The following is a 25,358-nucleotide window of genomic DNA, read 5'->3' on the forward strand; positions in this document are numbered from 1 at the left end:
AACATCTCTACATCTTTACAGTTACCAAACAATGACCTACAGCTGCATTTAGTGTACAGTACAGTACTTTCTATAAACTTCACTATGATATTAATAACATTGAATATACGTATATATTTTTAATACAGTACTTGATTGACAGGATATAATTCTTATCAATCAACAATTTATTAGCAAAGTAATTAAGGACCCCATTGGAATTAAGTAGATTTAAAAACTTTCATTTTAGTATAGTAGCCCTGCATTTACCTTGATAAATAAAAAAAGTGTTTACTAAAATAAACTTTAACAGAACTTTCTAATATTGTTTTAAATTTACTGTTATTAATAATCTGTAGTATTATGAACAAAAGTAAAAACGTTGCTATGCATGAAAATTAGTTTTAGCATGAACATGTTAAAAAGTCCCTTTATGGTGGGCCTATAGTATATCTGGACCAGTAATACATAGGCAGTATATACTGTGTACCATATTTGTATACATACTGGTATATTTCTTATGGTATTTAGTGATTAACTGTATTATTTTGTTATTAAATATATTTTTGAATATGGCAGTTTCTGTTAAAGGCATCTTATAAAGGCTTTAGAGTTTAGCTTTATTGTGACCTGTATTGTGTTGCATAGCTTTGTGTTTAGTTAATGTTCTGTTTGGTTCTTATAATGTACAGCAACTTATTGGACAACTCCACAGTAACAACCAAATTAGTATTGTGTTTAATTTGTCGAGGCATGAACACAAAGTAACCATTTTCAGAAAGAAACAGTTTAAAATTTAAAATATAAGTTTTGAATTATAGTTTTAAATTATTTTTCTCTATGTTGCCCGAAAGCTCTGCTAATTTTTCTGGCTGTTTTACTTTATCATTTTGATTTGTCTTTTTTTTGTATCTCCATTGAGATCCAGCCCTGATACACACAGCATTATCATTTTTTCAGTAATTTGCTTTTTGATTTATGATATTAGAAGATAGTTAATAGTTAATTTAAATGTAAATGTTCTTTTTTATAATAGTTAGCATGGTATCTGTGTTAGTATTAGGTGAACAATTATTTTGTTGTTGATTTTTAACAATTAATAGTTAAAGCTATGTGAATCTAAAACATTATCCTCAGTCCAATGTGTGTTACCATAGTAACCTACCTTCATTCAATGTTGGAATATCCACACTAGAAACAATTCTGTGAAACAAAACATAAAATATTAATGTTTTTAGAATCCAAACACTCAAAAATATAAATAAATTATTTTCTTTTTTATGATTCACTTAAATCAGAATCAGACAATTATATTTGAACAGGAGTGAAGTTATATGGGCAAGCACAGGACAGTACTAAAAATAACACTGTATAACACTACAGTATAATGTTTACGAAATTAAAGAACTACAGTTTAATTTACTGTACCACAACTGGTGAACTGAAGTGTATACTGTCACTGATAAATTGTTTATCTATTCTTTATACAGTATAAGTCCTTGTATAGTATCATATTTAGATCAAAATTCACAAAATTGACATCAGAATATGTCTATTTGCTCAGCCTCCAATCATGAAGATACAGTAGGCCTACCTCCATGCTCCAGTAGTTCAATTTGTGTGTTGCAAACAAAAGTAGGCTTTGCTCAGTCATTTAATGAAGGTAAAACAATAATGTGTGCAATCCTGATAATTATTGTATTTTGTTATACAATAAAAGACGGTGATTAACAGAACAAACGGTCTTAAAAAACAATAGAATCTGTAAAATGCTAGACTACTTTTTGTGCTGTAGAATGTGAACATTGTGTATGGTACCTGTCTCTAGAATAGATAATTTGAGTGGTGGATTTATGATTATGGAAAAAATGGTGGGGGTGGGGGCTCAAGGTCCTACTGTAAAGTTAAAAATTAAAGGAGAGGGGAATGCTGGTTCCCCCACTTCAATTCGCCCAAATTCAAATTTCCTATAATGCTTTTTGCATACAAATAATATTAAAGAAATATTTATAAATACTAAAATGAAAAAAAAAACATTTCCCTGAAAAAATCAAAAATACAATTAAATCATATTTTAACACTATACTTTTTAAAATAAATTTGCTTAAATTTTAGTAATTACTGTATAAGGTTGTGTTGGACACACATTAATTTGGAAGAACACAAAATACCTACCGTGTCCTGTAACACTAAAAGTACCAAAATTCTAAGACAATTCTCTAAACTAACACCACCACAAGTAGGCTAAATAAAACCAATGCTTGCTCACTGGTTTTCCGTCCTATAGATCCCAGATTTATTATTAATTAAATATAGAATACGAGACAAACTTTAATATATTTAACTCAAACTATACCATTTAGATGAACTTAAAAATGTTTGTGTTATTGGCGCCTTTTAAACACACCAGACTACGGCGAGTGCTAGGCCCACGATAGCTCTGTAAATCTGAGCACCAAATGTATGACCAATCGAGCTTAGAGTAAGCACTTTCTAAACAATGCCGACTCAATACCCACCTAAATATTTTTTAATTTCAGTCCAAAAATTAAACACTTTCCAAAGTAATACGATAAAACATATTTAAATCCAATAAATTCCTGCCAGAACAGTTTCTGAGTTGTTAGTTACACGCTAAGCCAGTAATGTTGAGTATATCTGCAGTCCTACAAGCTCACTTACACCGTAGACATATTTCCACACCACTCTCTGCTCTGCTTTGTTGTGGTTGATACGAAGAACTACGCAGGGTCAGGGGTAAGTAATTCTACATAAAGTAGTTCCTAACAATTGTCTTTCTTATTTCGTACTTAATGAGAAGCACAGACAAACAAAATATATATCAACATAGAAGGTAGCTAATTTTGAAGCCTGAGTGTTGTAATAATTCACTATTTAAACGTGTTTTATTTAAAATATTTCAATTACAAATATTAATCCGCATTAAGCATGCCATGTACAGTACAGTGTACATATAAGTGCGTACTTAATGTGCGGAAAAGACGATGTACGCTCAATGCGCAAAAAATTACTGTATAAAAATGCGGCGCTCACAAAAGTCCTTGCAAGTAAATGTGTCATTTTATAGTAAATTCTCTTGTCGTGTCGTAAATTTTTAGTTCGTGTCATTTACACCATAGAGATATTATAGTGCACGCGTTAAAAAAGTAAAGTAGAAACCCTAGTATTACAGTAGACCTCAATTGCAATAATTTAAATAAAAATTATAAAGATATTTTTTATTTAAGGTAACTTAAAAAAAAAGTTCATTTAAGATAAGATAGATGTAGTGTGAATAGGTTGTTTTTGTATACAGTCATTTAATAAAGAAATCCTTTGTTAGCAACAATGAACAAAAAAATACCATGAAAAAGAGTAAACCCCATTCACCCCACAAGTTTATATTAGGTCTATGTTTGATTTATTTTATTTAGATACTGGCATTGTTAAAGGTTAGTGCATGTTTGTGTTATTTTAGAAACGTTCAGATGGCATTTCTACCGGCTGCGAACTCGGCAAGATTTTTTTTGCGTGCGCGTGCGTTAAATTTGAATGTTTTCACGTTATCATTTGACCCCAAAAAATACAAATAAATTGTAGCAGCAATGTCAGTATAAATCTTGTTAGCGCCCTCTTTGGTTATGATCCACAAGAACGAATCATAATCATTCGCATCAAAATCAATCAATCTTGATCCGTCGCCTTATCATAATAATATCATTGTGCAAAAAATATACTTAGGACTACCTTCTTCTTGTGTTATATCTTTATTAATATGCTTATCATAAATAGTATACGCTTCTTCATCTTTTGTTTTATTGATAAGATTTTAGAACATTACCATCGTATCGTAAAAGATATTTAAAAAATAACAATTTTTTTTTTTTAAATTCAAAATCAATGTTAAGTCTCCCAATGATCCACTTGTTTCTGAAATGAGAAACAAATATGTGATGTTGGAATTAAAATGATTGACATCGCACTTTATTTTGTTGTCGATGTATTTTATTATTAGTAGGCATACGTCTTAATTTGAAAACGGCAAAAAATGAACTCATCATACATCATATCTAGTTGGAATCATCATAAAACCTAATATTTTAGGCATTCTTTAGTATATTTCGTACAGTTTTGTTTTGCCGATATTTACGTTGTCATTCGTTTTTGTGCGGTCATCCATGACGCGCGCTATAATGATTGGTTCCCACTAGAGAGACGCAACGCAAGGACTTAACGCAACGTAAAGCTTGGTTCCCACTAGAACGCAACGCAAGGACGTAAGCCGTAACGTAAGCGAATTGACCAATCACAAGGAACGGTTCGAATAATCCATCGCATGGATTGGTCAAGCGCTGGATAATTCGAACACTAGAGACGCAACAAAAGGACGTAACGCAACGTAAGCGAGTTGACCAATGACAAGCGACAGTTTGAATATTTCATCGGTTGTGAAAAGAGCTTGGTTCTCACTAGAACGTAACGCAAGGACGTAAACGCAACGCAAGCGTTTTAACCAATGACAAGCGAAGTTATAACAGACAGTTAGCAATCAAAAGCAAATAAAAAATAAATAAATAAATAAAATAAATTCCAAGTATGATGTTTGCACACCGAGAGACTGGCGCATATACCCATGTGGTCCTTCGCCAGTATTCATCCAGATCCAGAAGCCATCGCTTGTGATTGGTCAATTCACTTGCGTTGCGTTACGTCCTTGCGTTGCGTCGCTAGTGGGAACCACGCTTTACGTTGCGTTACGTCCTTGCGTCTCAAGTGAGAACCAAGCTTAAAGGCGCGAGTACCGTGCGTCCTTCTTGTTTTGAGGTTTATCCACAAAAATAACAAGTGAACATTTATTATTTTTCCATAATTTCATTTATTAAAGCAAAATATTTTGGCCCAAGTCAAATTTATATAAATTTATGACAAAAAATTGAAAATGAGTGAAATTTTTATTTTTTTAGTGTACCTAAACCAAACGTATATCTACGGACACAAAATTGTTATAATCTCACATAAAATGAACAAAGATTAAAGTTCTGTCTACACTATTAAACTTTATGTGACAAAAAGTGATGTGCCTATATAGACATGATGATGTCATATCACTACCATATTTGGGCACATCACACTTTTTTTTGTCAAACTAGTTTGATAGTATAGACAGAGGTTTAGAACATGGGAATCAGCACAAATTTATTTATAAAAACTATTTGTCGAGGCAGTACAAAAGATCTTATACATAAAAACACATTTCATTTTATTCTTAAAAGTACTATTTTTAAGAGGGCGTATTAATACGCGCCATATAATATTAGACTTTGCATCAAAATAGGCAATTTATAAGATCCTTGTACTGTATTACGATACAGTAAAATCCATATAGAGGGCGCTTTACCAAATTAGTTATAAGTAAGTTGCAATAAGGTGATACATTAACAAATTCTAGTAAAGAACAATGCTTTTTCATTGCACAATTAAATCACAAACAAATATAACAATTATACCTTATAGGTCTATACTAGCACAAAACAAACACATATATACATATCAATATGTATAAACTAAATTGTCATTTAAATGTACGTTACCGTATTCATAAAAATAACATATTAAGATTTTGATACAGATCATAGAGATATTATCTCTATGGATATATATCTATTTAGTACCAACATTTTTATTTAAATAAATAAATGATATTGTCTGCTGTACAATTTATGAAGAAGATAACAATTACAATCCAAATGACAATTCAGTATGTCATATTTTTTGAGTTATTAAATTTATTTGAGCCTTAATTATTAAAGATAATAGTTTAAGCCACCACCTTAAATGTCATATAATAACAATGTGATGTTGCACAAGTTGTAATAAAACCATTTCGGCTCATTGGCCTATGAGCTCCGCCTGCAAAGCCTAAAGCTCTGTCTACACTATCAAACTAGTTTGACAAAAAAAGTGTGATGTGGCCAAATATGGTAGTGATATGACATCATCATGCCCATATATGAGCACATCACATTTTTTTGTCACATAAAGTTTGTTAGTAATAGACAGTGCTTAACACAAGTTAAACAAAAATAATAAATAGTTTTTTGCTATAATTGTGTATATTGCCAATATTCAATAATCATTTTGTTTTCTTTTGCTCGACTTCTTTATAAAAGTAATTGATTAAACGAACTTATCCCCCACAAAAATCAAACTTTCCGTTTTTCAGTAATGCAGTCTCCTTAAATAACAATCATAAATGTGGGATATCCACATTTGTCCAGTAAATATAATTGTCCATTCAAACAATTCAAACTTTTTTTTCTTCTTTGCAAGAAGTCCAACATTACAAAATTGTTTACATTAATGCTTGAAAAAAGCAGTAAAGTGCAGCATGTATTAATTACTCTAAAATAAAAAACAAATTACAAATAATATTTTTTTTTAAATCTTTCTTCTAAATTGTTGTTATATACATAATAAGGCCTGTAGGTTGTTCCCCAGTTGACCGCAAAAATGAAAAATTATGAAGTATTTTTTATATTAATTTTGGACAGACCATTACTTTTATATGTACACCCTTTAAATTCGCCTCTGTGATTACCTTTTATTACTATGAGTGGCTTCAAGTGGCATTAGTCTAATTAATTTCTAACACTGAGTCCCATTCCAGGGTGTGGCTCGGGTGGGCCTCATACCAGGGTGTGGCTCAGGTGAGCTCCATACCAGAGTGTGGCTCAGGTGGGCCCCATACCAGGGTGTGGCTCAGGTAGGCCCCATACCAGGGTGTGGCTCAGGTGGGCCTCATACCAGGGTGTGGCTCAGGTGAGCTCCATACCAGAGTGTGGCTCAGGTGGGCCCCATACCAGGGTGTGGCTCAGGTGGGCCCCATACCAGGGTGTGGCTCAGGTGGGCCCCCATACCAGGGTGTGGCTCAGGTGGGCCCCATACCAGGGTGTGGCTCAGGTGGCCCCATACCAGGGAATGGCTTAGGTTGTGGTTGTGGTATTTTCTAAAAGAAACTAGTCAGCCTCTCAAACAGGAAAATTCACTCCTGCTCATCAACCATTAGAGTACAGACCTGACAACATTTAATAAACAATACCTAAACTTATATCAAAGTCAATGTTTTTCTTTTAAGTTAGTAGTCCATATATTAAGTATATGATAAATGAAATAATAATAGATAATATATAACTCCCTAGTAATCTATACAAATATAGAAAGGTGTTAAATTCAATAGTAAAGCCAAAGTTTCAAAATTAAAACTGAAAAAGAAATTAAAAATTATTAGTTAAATAATTTTAAATGTATGCAAATTTTTAAAACCATGAATAATCTACACTTAAAAATCATAGCTTGTTTTGTATGTTTTAGATGGAAAATCAAGCCAACAACAACTACTTTCTGGTAATATCTTAAAGATTGGATTGTGTATGCTGTGACTGAAAAAGTGTGCATGTGTATTTGCTGACACTTGCATATCAATTGGGAACCGACAAAAGGTTTTGGTTGAATGCATTGAATGAACATGTCAGAAAAACATTTACAGTTAAATGCTTGTCATAACAACAATGTTATTTAAATTCAAATAAAACCTACTATGTATCAACATAGAAATCAAACCCATAGCCAGGATTTTATAGAAGGGTTCCATTTCCCTTAAAAGAGGCAAAAATCATCATAACTTATACTAGTTGAAGCTGTCCTCACTACCACTGTGAGTGTCTAGTTTGAAAAGGGCAGCCCATCAAAAAGAGTGGTTTGTTTGAACCTTCAACTCCCTCTGACCTTTGACATTTTTTCTTGTGCATTAATTAAAATAAAGATATCATCTTAAAGTTGGTTCTGAAAGAAGTCATTATATTATATCTCAGCAAAACTGTCTTCAATGAGGGCGGTCTCATCTGCTCTACGGTATCGTCTGCGTCTGTTGACGTACAACAGTCCAGCGATGACGCACAAGACGACCATTCCAGCGAGCAAAACACCAAACACGATACCAACTGAAAAATAATGTATCAAGTTTTAACCAATATTTTTACTGAAATTTCCCTTTTTTAGGAATTTAATCAAAAGTGGTAAAAAAAGGACATTTTAAAGATAAGTGCTTGTTAGAAATACGGCACTTTAGTAACGAAAAAAAGTTAGGAGAAAAGTCTACAAAAGTTGAGGATAAACTTGTGAATTGCCAGCACTAAACTCTGTTTACACTATCAAACTATAGTGTGATGTGCCCAAATATGGTAGTGATATGCTCAATTATGGTAGTGTATGACATCATCATGTACATATATAGGCACATCACATTTTTTGTGATAGTATAGACAGAGCTTTAGAAATATTCCAAAAATGATATATTGAGAAATAATAATTGTATAATATATTCACCGTTGTTTGAATTTCCGTCTTCTACAATTGGCACTTTGTTAGGCTTATCATTGCCTGCCAGTGTTGTTAGTCCAAATGCCTTCATTGTTGGTTCAACTAGAAAAGAGAAAACAGAGGATTTACTTTTTACTTTAACAGTCAGTTGATTTTATTATATGTGCATTTAATAATATCTATAAAAATGATAGTGGAAAGAATGATTCATAATTTACCTATTATGGTATTCACAATTTATCTATGTGACATTCAAAATTTACGGTACACCACGTATATTAGTTCTGAAGAGAACTGTTAATATACAAATAATGAATGTTTATGAGTGCAATGGTACAAATAATGGCACGAGGTGAATGATGAAAGGTTATATCAACGAGGCAAAGCCGAGTTGATATAACCTTTCATCATTCACCAAGTGCCATTATTTGTACCATTACACGAATACAAAACATTCATTATTTGTTTTATATAACATCTAGACGTTTTTTTTTCGTACACAAAAATGTTTCAAAAAGTACTATTTAACGATCGTTGAATAGTGCGTACTATTGCACGCCATGTGACCCACATTCGTCCAATCAAATGACAGGAATTTATATAGGTGTTATATAATATACTTTGATCGTCCTCAGGAGTGAGAATGCTGAGGAAGATCAAAGTATATTGATCGAAACGTCGAGAAACTCAACAGTTCCCTTCAGAACTAATATATGTGGTGTACCGCAAACTTTATATCAACATTTGATTTCACCATGCAAACCTTCAAACAATATATTCACAATTTACCTATGACATCCACTATTAACTATATGACATCCACAATTTACCTATATTATGTGAATTCCACGACAAAATGAGCAAAACACTATACTGCTATAGTGTAGCACAAAATAGTCAAGTCCTAAATAGCATGCCTACATTGTGTGTGTAGTAAGACCGCATAAACCCTCACCACTGGTGTCACTCCATCAAGGGGCAAAGGTTTTGTTCAATGTTTACACAATGATAACTATAATATTGATAGCTTTTATTTGCTGTTTTTACTACAATCAATGATTGGACATTCACCTTAGGTTTATTAACAATTTGATAGGTACTAAATGTGTCAATGAGCTATGTTAAGTTTTATACAAATAATAATATGAATAGTGAGGGTAACGATATATTGTCCCAAAAAAAAAAACATGAAAAGATAATTTATTAATTAAGATAATTTTTAAAATCACGACATTTTGTAGTTAATCACTTCCATAGAAAAAAAAACCAAAAAAATAATGTTTTCACTTAATAAATGACAAAATAAACAGTTAAATTCAACCAAAACACATTGGCTGGCAGCCAATTTGATTATTTTTTGCTTTAAATTACAGTTTTTATCCAACATTTTTTCAGGTAAATAATTTAGTTTTTCGGTCCAATTTTTGGTCAAAGTGAATAAACTATAATGTGACATCAAAATGGCATATTCAACAAATTTTTTTGTAGGGGGACAATATATCTTTAATTGAATCTATTAAAAAATATATATACAGTACTTAAAGACCCCTTCCCTGCAATTTTGGACGTTTTTTGGAAAATAATACATATATATCACTTTAAAAACATTAAACCATGTCATTTCTTGTCTTAAATGTACGTTTTATGGTAAATTATGATAAAAAGTGAGAAACAATGCACTACCTAAGTAGCTCGCGGCGATCGACCTCTCGTGGACGGTCTTAGGCCTAGCCTAGCTAGGCTTAGTTTTGTAGGCCTAGCTGGTAAACATCGGTAACGTACGAACATCGTACGCGAGCTATATACCTAGCCTGACGTTGTATAGTTGCTGCATTAATTGTCTTTCTATTTTTGCCAGACTCCGTTGATACAAATTGGGGAAAACCCGGTATTTTTGCTGAAAAGTTAGGAGTCTTCCATTTGTTTTGGCCTCACGATCGATCGAAAAGTGGGCGAATTACAGGTGAAAAACAAAAATATCAATCCGCGCGCAATGCATTTTGGGATTTATAGCGGGCCGCTATAATTATTAGAATCGACTTATTTTTCACATTTTTAACAGTTTAAAGACGAAAAAAGTTATCGCAATAGGACCATATAGTATTATTTTTACATTAAATATAGTTTGTGATCTTAAATTAGATCTAAAAAACGTAGGGAATGGGGCTTTAAGTGATACTAGCACTAGAAAGTGAGGTGCACACATGCAAAAATCAAACAAACTGTTACATAAAAATGAGCAGTACATGATCCACTAATTAATTAATGTACGAAAAAAAATACAAATAAACAAAACACGCTACCTGTCTTTTCACCAGATTTGTCAGTTGTCATGGCAATAACTGTAGGATTACTACCTGCAACAATATTCCCAAGATGCACAAAGGTTAAAGGTGAGTTTAGAGGTCAGTTTAGTTACAAACATGAAGCTGTTATATTGGTTTTAAACAGTGAAAATGAAAACAATCACAAACAAAAATGTGCAAAAATAATAAATACTTTTGGTAGTGCTAAAGCGTGTTTCCCACTAGAACGCAGCGACGTATTGACACAAAGTCCTGTATTGCATAATCACAAGTGGGAACCGACGATGCAATAGTGCTGCAAACATCGCAGGTTTGAATTAACGCAGGTGGGGCAAACACAATTATTGGAAGGGCATTTTCGTATGTTAAGTAGGTTGTGTAACGTTGCGTCACTAGTGGGAACCAAGATTAATGATTGGCCTCATAGATAGGTTTTACTTACCATTGCATTGGCTAACAGTGATCAACTGATCTTCAATAAGTGTATCTGTGTAAGATGCTCCCAACAATGAAAATTTTACATCCAAGCCTAGTTCCACGTGTGTGTCGTCTTTCTTCTCAAGAGTGGCCTTAAACGACGGGTTAAGCAATCCTTTAAAAAGAAAGTTAATTAAGTTAAAGATTTATTGTCACCTAAAAAAAACAATGTTTACCAAAAAAAACATGTTTTATTGTACTCAATTTAAAAAATATATATATTTCATTTTTATTATATAGTACTAATGCTTCATTATTCTCACTAGTTCTTATCATTTTTTTGATGAAAAAAAAAACTGAGACAAGTTTACTTCTAGGTTGGTCCTCATTTTATGCTCTGTATTAGTTGTATGGCATTTGATGAAATAAATGTTTGTTGAATTTCAATTTGATATCGCTCCTGTTGAACAGTCCCCTGAATGGTCTGGTTGATCTGATTGGGAAACTGACTAATTAGACCCAACTAAAGCTCTGTCTACACCATCCAACTAGTTTGACAAAAAAAGTGTGATGTGCCCAAATATGGTAGTGATATGACATCATCATGTCCATATATGGGCACATTTTTTTGTCACATAAAGTTTGATAGTGTAGACAGAGCTTTAGGACGGTGCGAATTAACCTACCAGACGTTGGTAATACGAAGCTTTCTCCATGAGTTATAGTCTTTTGCCAGTCCACATCACCATCAGATTCGCTCTTAATACTCATCCAAAGTTCAATTGGGGTCACACAATGTCGAAGGTCAAGTCGAGCTATATATCCTTTACCCTGAAATAAGTAATTTTTAAAAATCATTACTCGATTTTGTCCGTTTTTAGCAGCTATAATTTTACTAAACCGGAATTGAAATGAAATATTGTATTTATACTGGGCGACCTCTTCAGTGAAAGACTGGTCTCCCAGAGGGCCAGTTAAGATAAGTGGCTGTGATGTACTAGTACACCGGGGTAACTCCCTAATCGTCTTGAAAGATGTACTAGGTTCTTTAAAGTGCATATCAGCTAGATGTGTACACTGGACCTAGGTTTATAGTCCTTATCCGAGAAGACTTGTTCTACCACCAGAACCATGGAGCGAGTGAGCCTCGAACCCTTGCCCATGTGATGATGGCTACGTAATTATGGTTCCACTGTCTTTAACCGCTCGGCCACTCTCTCGCAATAAATAAGGGATTAGGTTGACTTACCGAGACTAAGTCTTCACAGACTATTCCAGTACAGTTTGCAGTCACGTTACACGTTAATGTACCAAGACCTTTTGCTGACTGTATCATGTCATGAATGATATTTGCCCACGAGGTGCATTCATTTGAAGGAGTTGGTGTTACAGTGATCAGTGACGGTTTATTAGCTGTAGTCATGATGTTAATAGGTGGTGAAGGCGTTGTTGCTGGTTCTAATGAGATGCATGATTGAATTAAATGCTTAAAACTCTGTCTACACTATCAAACTAGTTTAACAAAAAAGTGTGATGTGCCCAAATATGGTAGTGATATGCTTAAATATGGTAGTGATATGACATCAATATGTCCATATATATGGGCACATCACATGTTTTTTGTCACAAGTTTCAAGTCTCATAACATTTATTTACAAACTCTGACATAAAAGATAATAAAATACAATGCAAAACAAAAAAAGATATGAGGTCAGAGTTTGAAGGCAGATGCCATTGAAGATGTGGTGGGAGAGCCTAAAAAAATGAATAAAAAAAAGGAATAAATGAAAAATAAATATATAAAAATACTGTATGGAAAAGACAAGTGGGGTAAAGAAATGAATGGCTAGTATTTAGAAAAGATATAATTTTGGATTTAAAATTGAGTCTAAAATGGTGGATGGAAGATTATTCCACAGTGTGGGTTCGGACTATCTTATATTGTGTTGGAATCAGTTGGTTTTATGGATGGGTACAGACATATTGTTTTGAGATCGTGTGTGGTCGTGATCAGAGACGAATTCAAGGATAGCAGAGATGATTTGGCATGAGTCAGTTAATGCAGGAGAGCTTACAATAAGGATTAAAAAAATAAATAAAATTGTCAGATAGATAAGCTCAGGTACAGGCATGAATTTTAAATATAATATTTGGTCAATTGTACATAAATCAAATATTTGTAACGGAAATCGAGACAAAAAAACATGAATTTCTCTTAATATGGTCAAATACAAAATTTGGCAAAATTCTTCCATAAAAACCAGGAAGACTTTTTTTCAGTAGTTAGGTAGTTAACCTAATGTAATAACATGTCTGATGACTCCCTAGACGGTGAAAAAAGATGGTGGATATACAGTGGATAATTTTTGCTATAGCATGAAAATAAAAATCTGAAATTGAATAAAAATATAAGAAATGTAATATTCAATTTATATTACCTATATTTAGTCATCTGATAACATTTTTTAACACACCGTTTATTTTTCATAGCTTTTTAAAATGCCTCTCTATTTACAAAATTTGTGTACAAAAGAATAGAGATTTTACTGTGTAATTTGAACTATCCCCCCACTGAAAAGAAAGTGCTTATTTTCAACAAGCTCCTGTAACACAAATAAAATCCCAAAAATTATGAAACATAGGGGAAACTAAAGATCGATAATTATTGGAATGTATGATCAATAGAAATTTTTTGCCCGCACCTGGCCTTTAATCTTCATTATTTATTTTTATAGAAGCTAAATTGAAAGTTATTGAATAAAATAAAATACTATTAATAGAGAGCTGCTATGCACAGTGACATGCCTGTGATAATAATAATGTCTTACTTACTGCATGGAGGAACTGGGATAGGTTGGTTATCAAGTAATTTCTCTTGGAATAAACACACAGGTATTCCCAAAACTTTAGGACAGCTTTTCACTATAACCTATTGAAATGTCGAATAAAAGAATTATGAATGATATTAAGACAAAGAGGTCTGCTCATTTTTACGGCTGTTTTACTTTATTGTTTAAGTTTTTTGGTTATATGTTTATTTTGCTTATTTTTCAGTAATTTGCCTTTGAATTTATATATCATAAGAATGTAATAAATTTATATTTTAAAACTATAAAAAAAGTATAAATTCTTTATTTTGTATTGGTTTTTATTACTGTTATATTTTCTGTATATGTGTGTATTTTAAGCATCAAGGAAAACAAATTTCATGTTCGCCGTGTTGTGGTCATGACAATAAAGATTTATCTAATCTTATATTGAAGCAGCTTTAACATTTTTTATTTTGATTTTATCAGAAGAATGAGTTCCCCCCTCCCCCCACCCACCAATTTTTAGAATTAAACATTTGTAACACTGTTAAAAAAACAATAATAACCGCTTTCACATAAGCGGATACATACAGAGACTAAAGAAACCGGGCGTAGATTTGTATGACTGCCGCAAAAAGTTACTTATAGAGTTCTGCGGTGTGACGTCACAACGATAGATGGTGCTGCGTGGTTGCTAGCCAACCAAAAAATGCGTTTCAACGCTACTATGTTTATAAAATATATAGATCTGTATTTCTATCAAAATTATGTATCTTAGCTTGATTTTTTTAAACTTAAACTGTAGTTGAAGAATAAATAGATTATTAAAAACAAATATTTAGTGATCTTTTCAAATTTTACTTCAATAAGCCCATTCCAAACCATTGGTGACATTAGAGTCACTCAGGCAGGTTGAACGCATTTTTTGGTTGGCTAGCAACCACGCAGCGCCACCTACCGTCGTGACGCCCAGCGCCCTAATCAATGTGAAACCATCATGTTTCATAGAAAACCAAAAATTGCTTATTATTCTGATATGACTAAAAAACAGTTAAAGTAAGTAAAACTTTTCTAATATTTTAACAAAAACTAAAGTAATACATTACTGTGGTCATAATCGTATTTGTACTTGGATCTGGGATCATGGTAACATCTAGATCAACAGGAGCAGGCCCTACAAATAATAAAATTGAAATAGATTTATTAAAAATTGTTAATAACCTTTCGGTGAATTGAAAGTCAATGTTTTGTTTTCACGTAACTCCACAATCAATATGTGTGTAGCCGTGTGAAAACGAAAAAATTGCCGTTTGATATTATTTGCTGGCGCCGGACCAGAACCATGCCGGAACAGGTGTGAAAAACCCTTAAAAAGGCACAAAATAAATAGTACACTTATATATACATACCTGCAAGAATTTGGAAACTTTCTGATTGGGTAAAATTATGTGTCTCGGCAAGACCTAAAGAGTTACTTTTAACCGTGATGTTGAAGGAGTATGGAACGCTACAAGGGTCTATCCTCAAGTCAACCAGAACATCATTTTCCTGGAAATATAAACACTAGTGGTTAAGCATGGTTTCCACTAGAACGCAACGTCAACGCAACGCGGCGATGTATCAACCACTATATTGTGCATTCACAGGTGGCAACAAATGATGCAACAGTGCTGCAAACATTGCTACAGGAAATCAGTTTGGAAATCAGGCATCGTACTGTACATTTTCAATTTATATTAATCAAAGTATCTTCGCAGGACAGAATAAAAATGCAAAATAGATTTAACCTTTTTTATTGGTTCGCTATTTGTTTTTGATGGATTTGATGTGGGCCACATAATATGCATTCTTAGGCCACATATTATGCACTCTCAGGCCACATAGTATGCACTCTCAGGCCACATAGTATGCACTCTCAGGCCACATAGTATGCACTACCTACCGCTTCTGTTCCATTGCATTGAAAGCCATTGCAGTCTTGGTGACTTCTACAAACAAAGCTGCTTGGTATTCGAGCTTGTGCTAACATATTATTCATGTCTGTACAATTACCAGCTTCAACAGCTATAACTAAATAGACACAACATTAACTAGACTAGACCAACTAGTTATCCGCACGACAAACGCCACGTCCACGCCATACGTTGGAATATTGCACACGGAAAAAGATTATGGCATTATGACCTGAACTGAAGACTATGATATGTTGTTATTGCTGAATTCTATTATTTTGATTCATATTATAGTATACACAGTGTAATCTGTATACATATCACATACAGTGTAGAATAGGGGAAATTACGGGACCCGCTATTTATTGCAATTTTTAACATGTTGATGGTTTTAAAATGAAACGCGAAGGTAGCAATTTTGGAAAGAAATTATCTCAGCAACAACATATTAACGTGTAGAAGAAATTTGAATACGTGAAATATTAATGCGCGCTCTTTTAAATGTAATGAACTATGACGCAAAAGATGAAAATACGACTTTTTTTATTTAACTGGCCATATGATGACGTCACCACATCCGATTGGCAAAATGTTCACATGATTTTGTATCTACAATCCAATAGCTTCAAGAAAACGTTTTTATCGTGATTATCACATTTTATTCTTACTAGCTATAACAGATTGAAATTTACTGTAAAGATGAAATTAATGCCACACGTAATTTAAATTTTTAGGCATGATGACGTCATAAAAATTAAAATATTTTCAACTCATGCTAAAGATAGTTCATTGACCTAGACAATATCAAAATCGGGGTGAAAATGGAAAACGGATAAGTGGAGATGCCCTCTATTAAATGTGAGGAGTTATGACGAAAGATACAAAAATCCTAAATTTCATATTCGCGTGGCCATACGATGACGTCACAATGTCCGGTTAGCCATATTAATGCATGATCTGATATCTACAACTCATCAACATCCAGAATATGTAATAAAAATAATTTTTACCGTTTAGTTTAGAAACTACGATTGTTTAAAAAAAGGCTTAATTTTGACGAATTTTTGAAGTTTTTCATCAAAAAAGCTCGCAAATTATCATATTCTACGTGCTCGTATGACGTAATTTGAAGTCGAAATTATTCAAAAGTTGGTAAAATTACTAGAAAAGGCTGGAAAAACATAAATCACTCGAAAAAATGACGTTTTTAACGCTACGTGTGCACCACGCGCGTAAAAATTTGCGCACGTGTGGGAATTTTTGACATGCTCAAAATGACATGAAACGCGTATAAAGTTGATTAGAAATTGATTTTTCGCATTGGAAAATTTTAAACGCGCGTGCGCGCGTAACTTTGTGTAAAACATGCCATTTTTAGTGCACAAAAAGTTAGCGCACGATATAAATTAGACTTTTGCTAAGTTTCAATTTAAATTGTTATATGGTTTTCGATCTATGTTAAATACGCGAAATTCATAAAAACGCGCGTAAGTCATGTTGCGCAACTCTGACGTCATTCAATTATAGGAAAGCACAACTTCACGTGATTGCCCATATGTTGACAAAGTTATAAAATGTTAACTTTACACGTTTTAGAGATACGCTCTGCACAAAAATGACAGAAAGAAAGAAGAACTAGACATGAAACTCGTCACTTTGACGAGTTAGTTATCCGCACGACAAACGCCACGTGCACGTCATACGTTGGAATATTGCACACAGAAAAAGATTATGGCATTATGACCTGAACTGAAGAATATGATATGTTGTTATTGCTGAATTCTGTTATTTTGTGTCATACACAGTATAATCTGTATACATATCACATACAGTGTAGAATAGATGAAATTACGGGACCCGCTATTCCAATTTTTAATGTTGACGGTTTCAAAATGAAAAACTAAGGTAGCAATTTCGGAAGGAAATTATCTCAGCAACAACATATTAACGTGTTTAAGAAATTTGAATATGTGAAATATTGTAGCGCGCTCTTTTAAATGTAATGAAATATGATGCAAAAGATGAAAATACGACTTTTTTTATTTAACTGGCCATATGATGACGTCACAACATCTAATTGGCAAAATGTTCACATGAATTCGTATCTACAATCCAATTGCTTCCTGAAAATATTTTAATCATGATTATCACGTTTTATTCTGACGAGCTATAACAGATTGAAATTTACTGTAAAGATGAAAATTAGTGACCCAGGTTATTTACATTTTTAGACATCATGACGTCATAAAAATTAAAATAAATTTAACTCATGCGAAAGATAGTTGATTGACCTAGAAAATATAAAAATCGGGATGAAAATAAAAAACAGATAAGTGGAGATGCGCTCTATTACATGTGATGAGCTATGATGAAAGATACAAAAATCCTATATTTTATATTCGCGTGGCCATACGATGACGTCACAATGTCCGGTTAGCCATATCAAAGCATGAACCGATATCTACAACTCATCAACTTCCAGAATATGTAATAAAAATAACTTTCACCGTTTAGTTTAGAAACTACGACAGTTTAAAAAAGGGCATGATTTTGACGAATTTTTGAACTTTTTCATCAAAAACACGCGCAAATTGTCCAATTCGACGTGCTCGTATTGACGTAATTTTAAGTCGAAATGGTTCCATATTTGGTAAAATTACTGTAAAAGGCTGGAAAAATATGATTTACGTAAAACATTGACGTATTTCACGCTTTGTGTACACCGCGCGCGCACAAATTTGCGCATCCGTGGGAATTTTTGACATGCTTAAAATGACATGAAACGCGTAGAAAGTTGATTAGAAATAAATTTTGCGCATTTTGAAATTTTAAATGCGCGTGCGCGCGTAACTTCTTGTAAAACATGCCATTTTTAATCCACAAAAAGTTTGCCCTTGATATAACTTAAATTTTCACAAAGTGTAAAAAAAAAATTATGCTTGGTTTTTAATCTATGATCAATCATTGAAATTCATAAAATCGCACGTAAGTCATGTTGCGCAACTCTGACGTATTTAAAAAATACATGCTGCACAACTTCATATAAATGTTCATATGTTGACAAAGTTATGAAATGTTATGTTAACACATTTTAGAGATACAGGAGCCACAAAAAAGTGGAGGAAAGAAAGAAGAAAAACATAGAAATTGATCCAGTACAGTTACAAGGAGTTATCCGCTCAATGCGGATAACTAATAATGCATACAATATATTAATAATAATATAATACTATGCCAGGGCCGTAGCCACCAGTATGGTTGGTAAGGTTTAAACCTAACCACTTTTTGACAGAGGCCTTTGACAACCCAGTGGCTTGAAGAGAGATTGTTCCCTTTTCCTGTGGCTACATCACTGTATGCATATAATATAATAATGCATGCATTTGGGGAAACATAGATCTTTAAATGAAACACAAAAACACCAATATATATCACATTGGATAATATTTATTTAAGGTATCAATACCTCTTGGTGGATTAGGATGACTGACATCGGTAGCTCTTGTTGGTTGGTTGCTCGGCACGGTGTCACATGGCGGTGTCCTGATCACCTGATCTGTCACAAGAGGTACTGTTGTTGTTTTGCCAACAGCTGTCGTATCTAAGAAAAGCTAAGTAAACAAAAAATTAAAACATTAAAAGGTAGTTCTTTAAACTAATAAACATTACTTCTGAAGAATGACAAATTTATCATATTATTATTATAATACTTCTCAAGTAGAAAAGCAGAGAGCAGGAGTAAATAATTAATCAGGAAGCAATAGATATATTTATTCCATAAACAAGAACACTTATGTACAATAAGTTGTAAATAATAACAGCATTCGCAATAACATTGGTCTGCCGGAAAATAACCAGTTAAATGTTTGCAGACCTGTTAAATAATCAATAATTAATAATTAATTAATTAATAATTTTCCAGTTAAAATTTCAATAAAATCTGATGAAATATCAATAATTTCACTTGATTCATCTCTTCACATCATTTCATACCTGGACTGAATGTAAAGATCGATTGTCTGTACCTCATTTTTAGTCTTTTAAGTTAATTGAAGGCCTTCCTTGAAGGGTCATATTTTGTGACCAGTAAATGAAGTGGAGAAGACCAGTGAAAATAAAAATGTACTGGTCCTCTTGTCTAGTTTAAGGTAGACTTCTGAATAATCTGACAGATTGACGTCTAGGTACAATGTCCATTTAGAAAGTAAAACTTGACCTGATAACAAACAGGTTTCTAATTAACTAAAAGTTACGCACCCCAAATCTCACTCCTTCTGTTACAGGTTGAAAGTCAACACGCAAGCTGGATGTTGATAAACCAAATGCTTAGGAAAAAAACACAGAATTAGGAAGTGTGATGCATTAAAACACAACTAAAAATAATTGAAAAGTCATGACTTTAAAACAAAACAAAATTATTTTTTGCTCTCTCTATCTCTGTTACACGCACACAACCAATACAATTTTAGTTACCAAATTCTTAGGGAAAAAATATAGAATTAGGAAGTGTTATATGCATTCAAGGTTGTTGGGATGTTGACACCACAGTTGTGAAATTCAGCATTATAATATTTCACTTTGATTATTTTCCTTGTCAGATAATAACAAATAGAATACTTACGGTCACTGGGTAAAGGAAATGTTGTTTGATGTGTAATGTTAGTATTAACATTAATTTGGCCACTTGTATCTTGGAGAATGAATGTCATTTGCGGAGGAATAGAACATGGTGACAATAGTACGCGCATATCTAACTCCTTTCCCTGAAAAACATAACAAAAGAAATAAACATTAATTTAGTTTTTTCATTTCATTTAATAATTGTTCACACATTGAACAAAATACAACAGATATTTATACTTTAGAAAAGAAAAAAAAGATACAAAGACAATATGGTATCCTCTCCACACTCCACTTCCTAAACATTTACAAAAGTTGTATTTTTACTGTGGTTGGTGTGATCAACAATTAACTAAAGCTCTGTCTACACTATCAAACTAGTTTGACAAAAAAGTGTGATGTGCCTAAATATGGTAGTGATATGCCCAAATATGGTAATAATATGACATCATCATGTCCATATATGAGCACATCACATTGTCCCATAAAGTTTGATAGTGTAGACAGAGCTTAAAAATTTTTGGTTAAATTTAAGACTGATCATTATCGTATGTGGTGTGACCAGACCTTTAGGAGAGAATACTGAATCATACCGTAGTTTGACTTGAGTGACTAAGTCCGTAACTTTCCTGTGAGTAAGCTAGTTTACATTACTTAACTAGACCGTTTGGTTAATTTGCAAATTTTGATAAAAAAAAAAATCCGTATGGATTTAATTACAGTAGAGATATTACTCACTACACATCCTATGTACAGCCATTGTATACAACTACAAGTAGTCACTTTATTTGAAGAAAGTTTAAACAAATGTCTTTAATAAAGAGGCAAATACAAAAATTATCTTGTAAAGATGTATTGTCCCCCTGAAGAAATAACTTATTTTTGTTGAATATGCCATTGTCATATGTCACATTATAGTTATCCACTTTAAACAAAAATTGAATAAAAAAAAAATTATTTACTGTACCTGAAAAAACTGTAATTTAAAGAAAAAAAATATTCAAATTGGCTGCCAGCCAATGGGTTATTGGTTGAATTTATCCATTTATTTATTTGTCATTTTATATGAGAAAACATTATTTTTTTTAGTTATTTTTTTTTGGAAGTTATTAACTTGATTAAAACTACAACATAACCTATTAAAAGTCTGATTTGATTATTCTTCATTTTTCATGTTTTTGGGGACAATACACCTTTAATATATTGTAGGTTTTTATGCAAAAACCAAAGGTTAATCCTATTTAAATGAATGTGATTGATAGGAAGGAAACACAATTGTTGATAAGTAAGTCAAATGGACAATACGGTATCCAGATATCAAAGTAATCAAGGATACAGGAATTGCACAATGTTTATGTATTCCTGACCTCAAATAAATGTGTTGAATATCTGCGAAGTCAGTACAATATTACAAGTGTTCATTTATGACAGGGAAGAGGGACTAGTTGTCATGGTGACTGCACATTCCATAATAAATAATTTTATTGAGCATAATCACAATTTGGCATAGAAACTAAAGCTCTGTCTGCAACTAGTTTGACAAAAAAAGTGTGATGTGCCCAAATATGGCAGTGATATGCCCAAACATAGTGATATGACATCATCATGTCCATGTAGGCACATCACATAACAAGTTTGATAGTGTAGACAGAGCTTCACAAAATGCTTTCAATAATTTTATTTAGCATAATCACAATTTGGCATAGAAACCAACAAGAAATATGGAATTTGGCAAAAACACGGAGATGGGATTTACTCACATAACTTGAACATCGATAAAGAAATTAGGACTTTACAGTTTATTGTTACCTTATCTTATTATTATCTATTTACAACCAAAGAGTTTGTAAACCGTTCAAATAGAATAAAAGATAAAAAAGTGGGCAATCCTGAGGAAACATCAACAGGAAAGCTAAATCACTCGCAACAACTCCCTCAAAACCCACCATTTTAATTTGCACTATTAATTTGTGTTCTTCTTTCTGTTGATTGTCTACATCACTATCAAAATTTATGTGACAAACAAATGTAATGTGCCCATATATGAACATGATGATGTCATATCATTACCATATTTGAACATATCACTACCATGTTTGGAAACATCACATTGATTTTGTCAAACTAGTTTGATAGTGTAGACAGAGCTTTAGAGGCGGCCTGCATTTGTGCTATATTAAATTGAATATTATTATTATTATAAATAGTTACTGCAGTAATCGCCAACCAGATACGATAGTCTAAATTTTCCGCACCTCTACTCTGTCATAGACCACAATGCCTACAATGCTTGCATATGGGCAAATATAAGATTTTTACTCAAAATTTAAATACCATAGCAACCTAGAATTAATCAATAAAAACTGTACTGTACTAAATCTCTCTCCTCAGCCTCACTAGGCTGTTAACTAGTTGCGAATACAGTAATAGTCTTTGTTAACAACATAAATATGAAGTATTGACAAATGGAGTAGCATAGTGTTTAGCTAATCAATAAAAATATTAATGCCTATTGAAACATGCAGTTGGTTTCACTCTCAGTTGGAACATAGAATATATTGAATCTTGTTTCTGCTGTAGGATAGACTATTTCTAATCTGGTTCTACTGTAGGATACTAGACTATTTAAATCTGTTGTAGGATAGACAATTTTCAACCATTGTTTTTAACTGTAGTATAGACTATTTTCAATCTTGTTTTCTAACTGTAGACTATTTTCAATCTTGGTTCTACTGTAGACTATTTTTAATCTTGCAAAATGCAATATATTTCAATATTATTATAGTATTTTTCTTATACAATTGTTAAAATTGTATTTTTCTTTTTATGTTGAATTTAAAGAGCTTATTGAAAACACTTAAAAATTGAAATTTAATCTAAGCCAATCAATTTAGATGCAATAAAATAAATTAATAACAACTTATTCAAATCCTTTGCATTACCACGGAAACTAGCTAGTATACTGGTTTTTATTGAAATGATTGGGAGGTTTAATCGTTATAACTTGAAAGAAACCTAAATAATAGTTTTCACTGTTTTTTTGGTGAGAGGGGTGGGATCCTTTTTTTAAAAAAAAGGGGAAATTTTGTGACAATGTAACAGGGCGTTAACACAAAGGATGGGTTCAGCATGAAATTCAAATGATTGGAAATATGGCTTTGTTACCAAGGGGATATTTTAAAATTCATAATTGGTGTTTTTGATGTTATGGGAAAGCAATAACTGTCAATTATCTGCCACGGACATAAGTTAACGCGAGCGTGTATAACATCATTTGAACGTGCACGCGTCAAGAGTCTCTAAAGCTTGGGGAGCATGGCAGTCACCAGACAGGCAAAGAAGACTTGGAATAAAACTTTGTTTTGGTCAAAAACACTGTTATTATCCCTATCCAGGTAACACTGTCAATAAACTTGTACTCTATAAAATGGTGTTAGACTTAGAGTGTATATGTCTGCACAATGGTTGAGATGGGATGTTTCGTAATTTTGTTTTGTTATTTCCCTTATAGTGGGAAATATATTTAAGTTAGGTAGACAAACAATAAAGGAGACTTACGTTGTTGTAACCATTCAACATCTCCAACGAACCAAATAAAATTGAATCAGGGACAAAGGGATTTCATTTGGAAAGGTCTTTCAGGTACTGACAATTCTCTAATGGCTTTTTGTATACATTTTTTAAAACTAAATCTCCTTGCTAGTTTATTAATTGTTATATTGTATTAAATGATAGTACCTAGTTTTAGCTACTGTAGTACAAAATTTATAGACACATTCATTTATTCAGTCTACTACCCAACCAATGTGAAGTATACAATAACTGTAGACCTATGTACATAAATATTATTATATACAGTATTAGTGATGAATTAAAAAAACATAAAGGCTCCATTTTGTTAACAAAGTAAATTTCAGAAAAATATCTAGTGGGGATTAGAGTATAAGAATGCTTTTGTGATAACAGATTTTGAGACATAAACAGTAGTTTCATATTCTGAAGTGTCAGGATAGATTTTATAACTCTAAATTTACAATCTTCTTACCAATAAAGAGAAAGTGCAGTGTAGAGAAGTACAGTCCGCTGATTTGACGCATGTTGGTACGGTACCTCCTGGTAAGTTGCTACTTAAGTCGGTAATTACAGAATCTAGGTCATGGCATTCTGGTTGATACTGACTCAAAACACCTAAACATGTGTTACAATACAGTTAAATGGGCTTTAAAAAGAAATAATGGTGAAATAAATTATTCATTTTTAAATAATAATCTTTCATTGATTTGATTCACAATCTTAATTTTAATATAATTTTGTCATAAAATGATAATACAGTATTATTCATAAGCATGCCACAGCAGGCATAAAACTAGGCAGCATTTTTAATCGTGTGGGGTGGCGGATGAAATTAACTGATAGACACGAAAAAAAACTTTTAATACATCTTCTGAAAATAAAAAAAAGGTCAACAATTTTCTTGTGTTGTTGGTAATGGTCATACAAACAGAATTGAATAAAAATAATTGTGTTTTTAATGAATAAAGACCAGCAGACAAAAACATTTATCAGATTCTGACTTCCTCAACACCTAACCTCAGGATGTGACAAAACAGGCGAAGTAGCCTACACACTCACATTACCTTTTACATCGTACCTTCTACCTGTGTCAGCCAGGGAAAGGTGGTCAGTATCGTTTCCGTCTTGCAGCCTGCCTGGCTAAACAAAGTAAATTGAATGTTCTTACCTGTTAATGATAGCGAAAACACTGCTAACAATAAGCATTCAGAGCTAAATGATATCATAATAACTACCCTGGTTAAATTTTGATAAAAATGTTTTATTTCTTTACATGAACATCCGACAAAACATTGACTTTTTAATAGGAGCTTCGCAATCGT

General features: G+C 32.6%; 2 protein-coding genes across 6 annotated transcripts in view; both read right to left on the minus strand.

The window, feature by feature from the left end:
- Positions 1-2,685, minus strand: part of LOC140040937 (transcription factor 12-like) — a 91,460-nt gene extending 88,775 nt beyond the window's left edge. For all 4 annotated transcript variants that reach the window (XM_072087226.1, XM_072087228.1, XM_072087225.1 and 1 more), the window contains exons 1-2: positions 2,499-2,685; positions 1,145-1,182 (exon numbers count right to left, since the gene is read on the minus strand). In XM_072087226.1, the coding sequence (XP_071943327.1) occupies positions 1,145-1,150 (6 nt within the window). In that variant the 5' untranslated portion in view covers positions 1,151-1,182; positions 2,499-2,685. The remainder of the gene's footprint in view (positions 1-1,144; positions 1,183-2,498) is intronic.
- Positions 2,686-4,850: 2,165 nt separating this feature from the next.
- LOC140040939 (uncharacterized) lies at positions 4,851-25,358 on the minus strand. 2 transcript variants are annotated; one of them, XM_072087234.1, is made up of 15 exons: positions 25,205-25,358; positions 24,509-24,651; positions 20,465-20,606; positions 20,101-20,168; positions 19,310-19,454; positions 15,834-15,961; positions 15,301-15,439; positions 14,998-15,065; positions 13,914-14,010; positions 12,331-12,539; positions 11,768-11,912; positions 11,107-11,256; positions 10,662-10,715; positions 8,365-8,460; positions 4,851-7,979 (listed from the first exon to the last, which is right to left on the minus strand). In XM_072087234.1, exons 1-15 carry the CDS (start codon positions 25,260-25,262, stop codon positions 7,840-7,842), a joined length of 1,782 nt encoding a protein of 593 aa, XP_071943335.1. In that variant the 5' UTR covers positions 25,263-25,358; the 3' UTR covers positions 4,851-7,839. The 2 variants fall into 2 exon arrangements, with proteins under 2 accessions (XP_071943335.1, XP_071943336.1); XM_072087235.1 differs by lacking the exon at positions 10,662-10,715.

This window comes from Antedon mediterranea, chromosome 2, assembly GCF_964355755.1.
Source record: "Antedon mediterranea chromosome 2, ecAntMedi1.1, whole genome shotgun sequence".
Classification (NCBI taxonomy): domain Eukaryota; kingdom Metazoa; phylum Echinodermata; class Crinoidea; order Comatulida; family Antedonidae; genus Antedon; species Antedon mediterranea.

Coding starts and splice junctions, on each gene's coding strand:
- LOC140040939 (XM_072087234.1), bottom strand. CDS start 25,262: ATGATATCATTTAGCTCTGAATGCTTATTGTTAGCAGTGTTTTCGCTA. Junction 19,455..20,100: donor CAGAAGGAGTGAGATTTGGG/GTGCGTAACTTT, acceptor TTGTTTACTTAG/CTTTTCTTAGATACGACAGC. Junction 14,011..14,997: donor CAAATACGATTATGACCACA/GTAATGTATTAC, acceptor ACATTTCAATAG/GTTATAGTGAAAAGCTGTCC.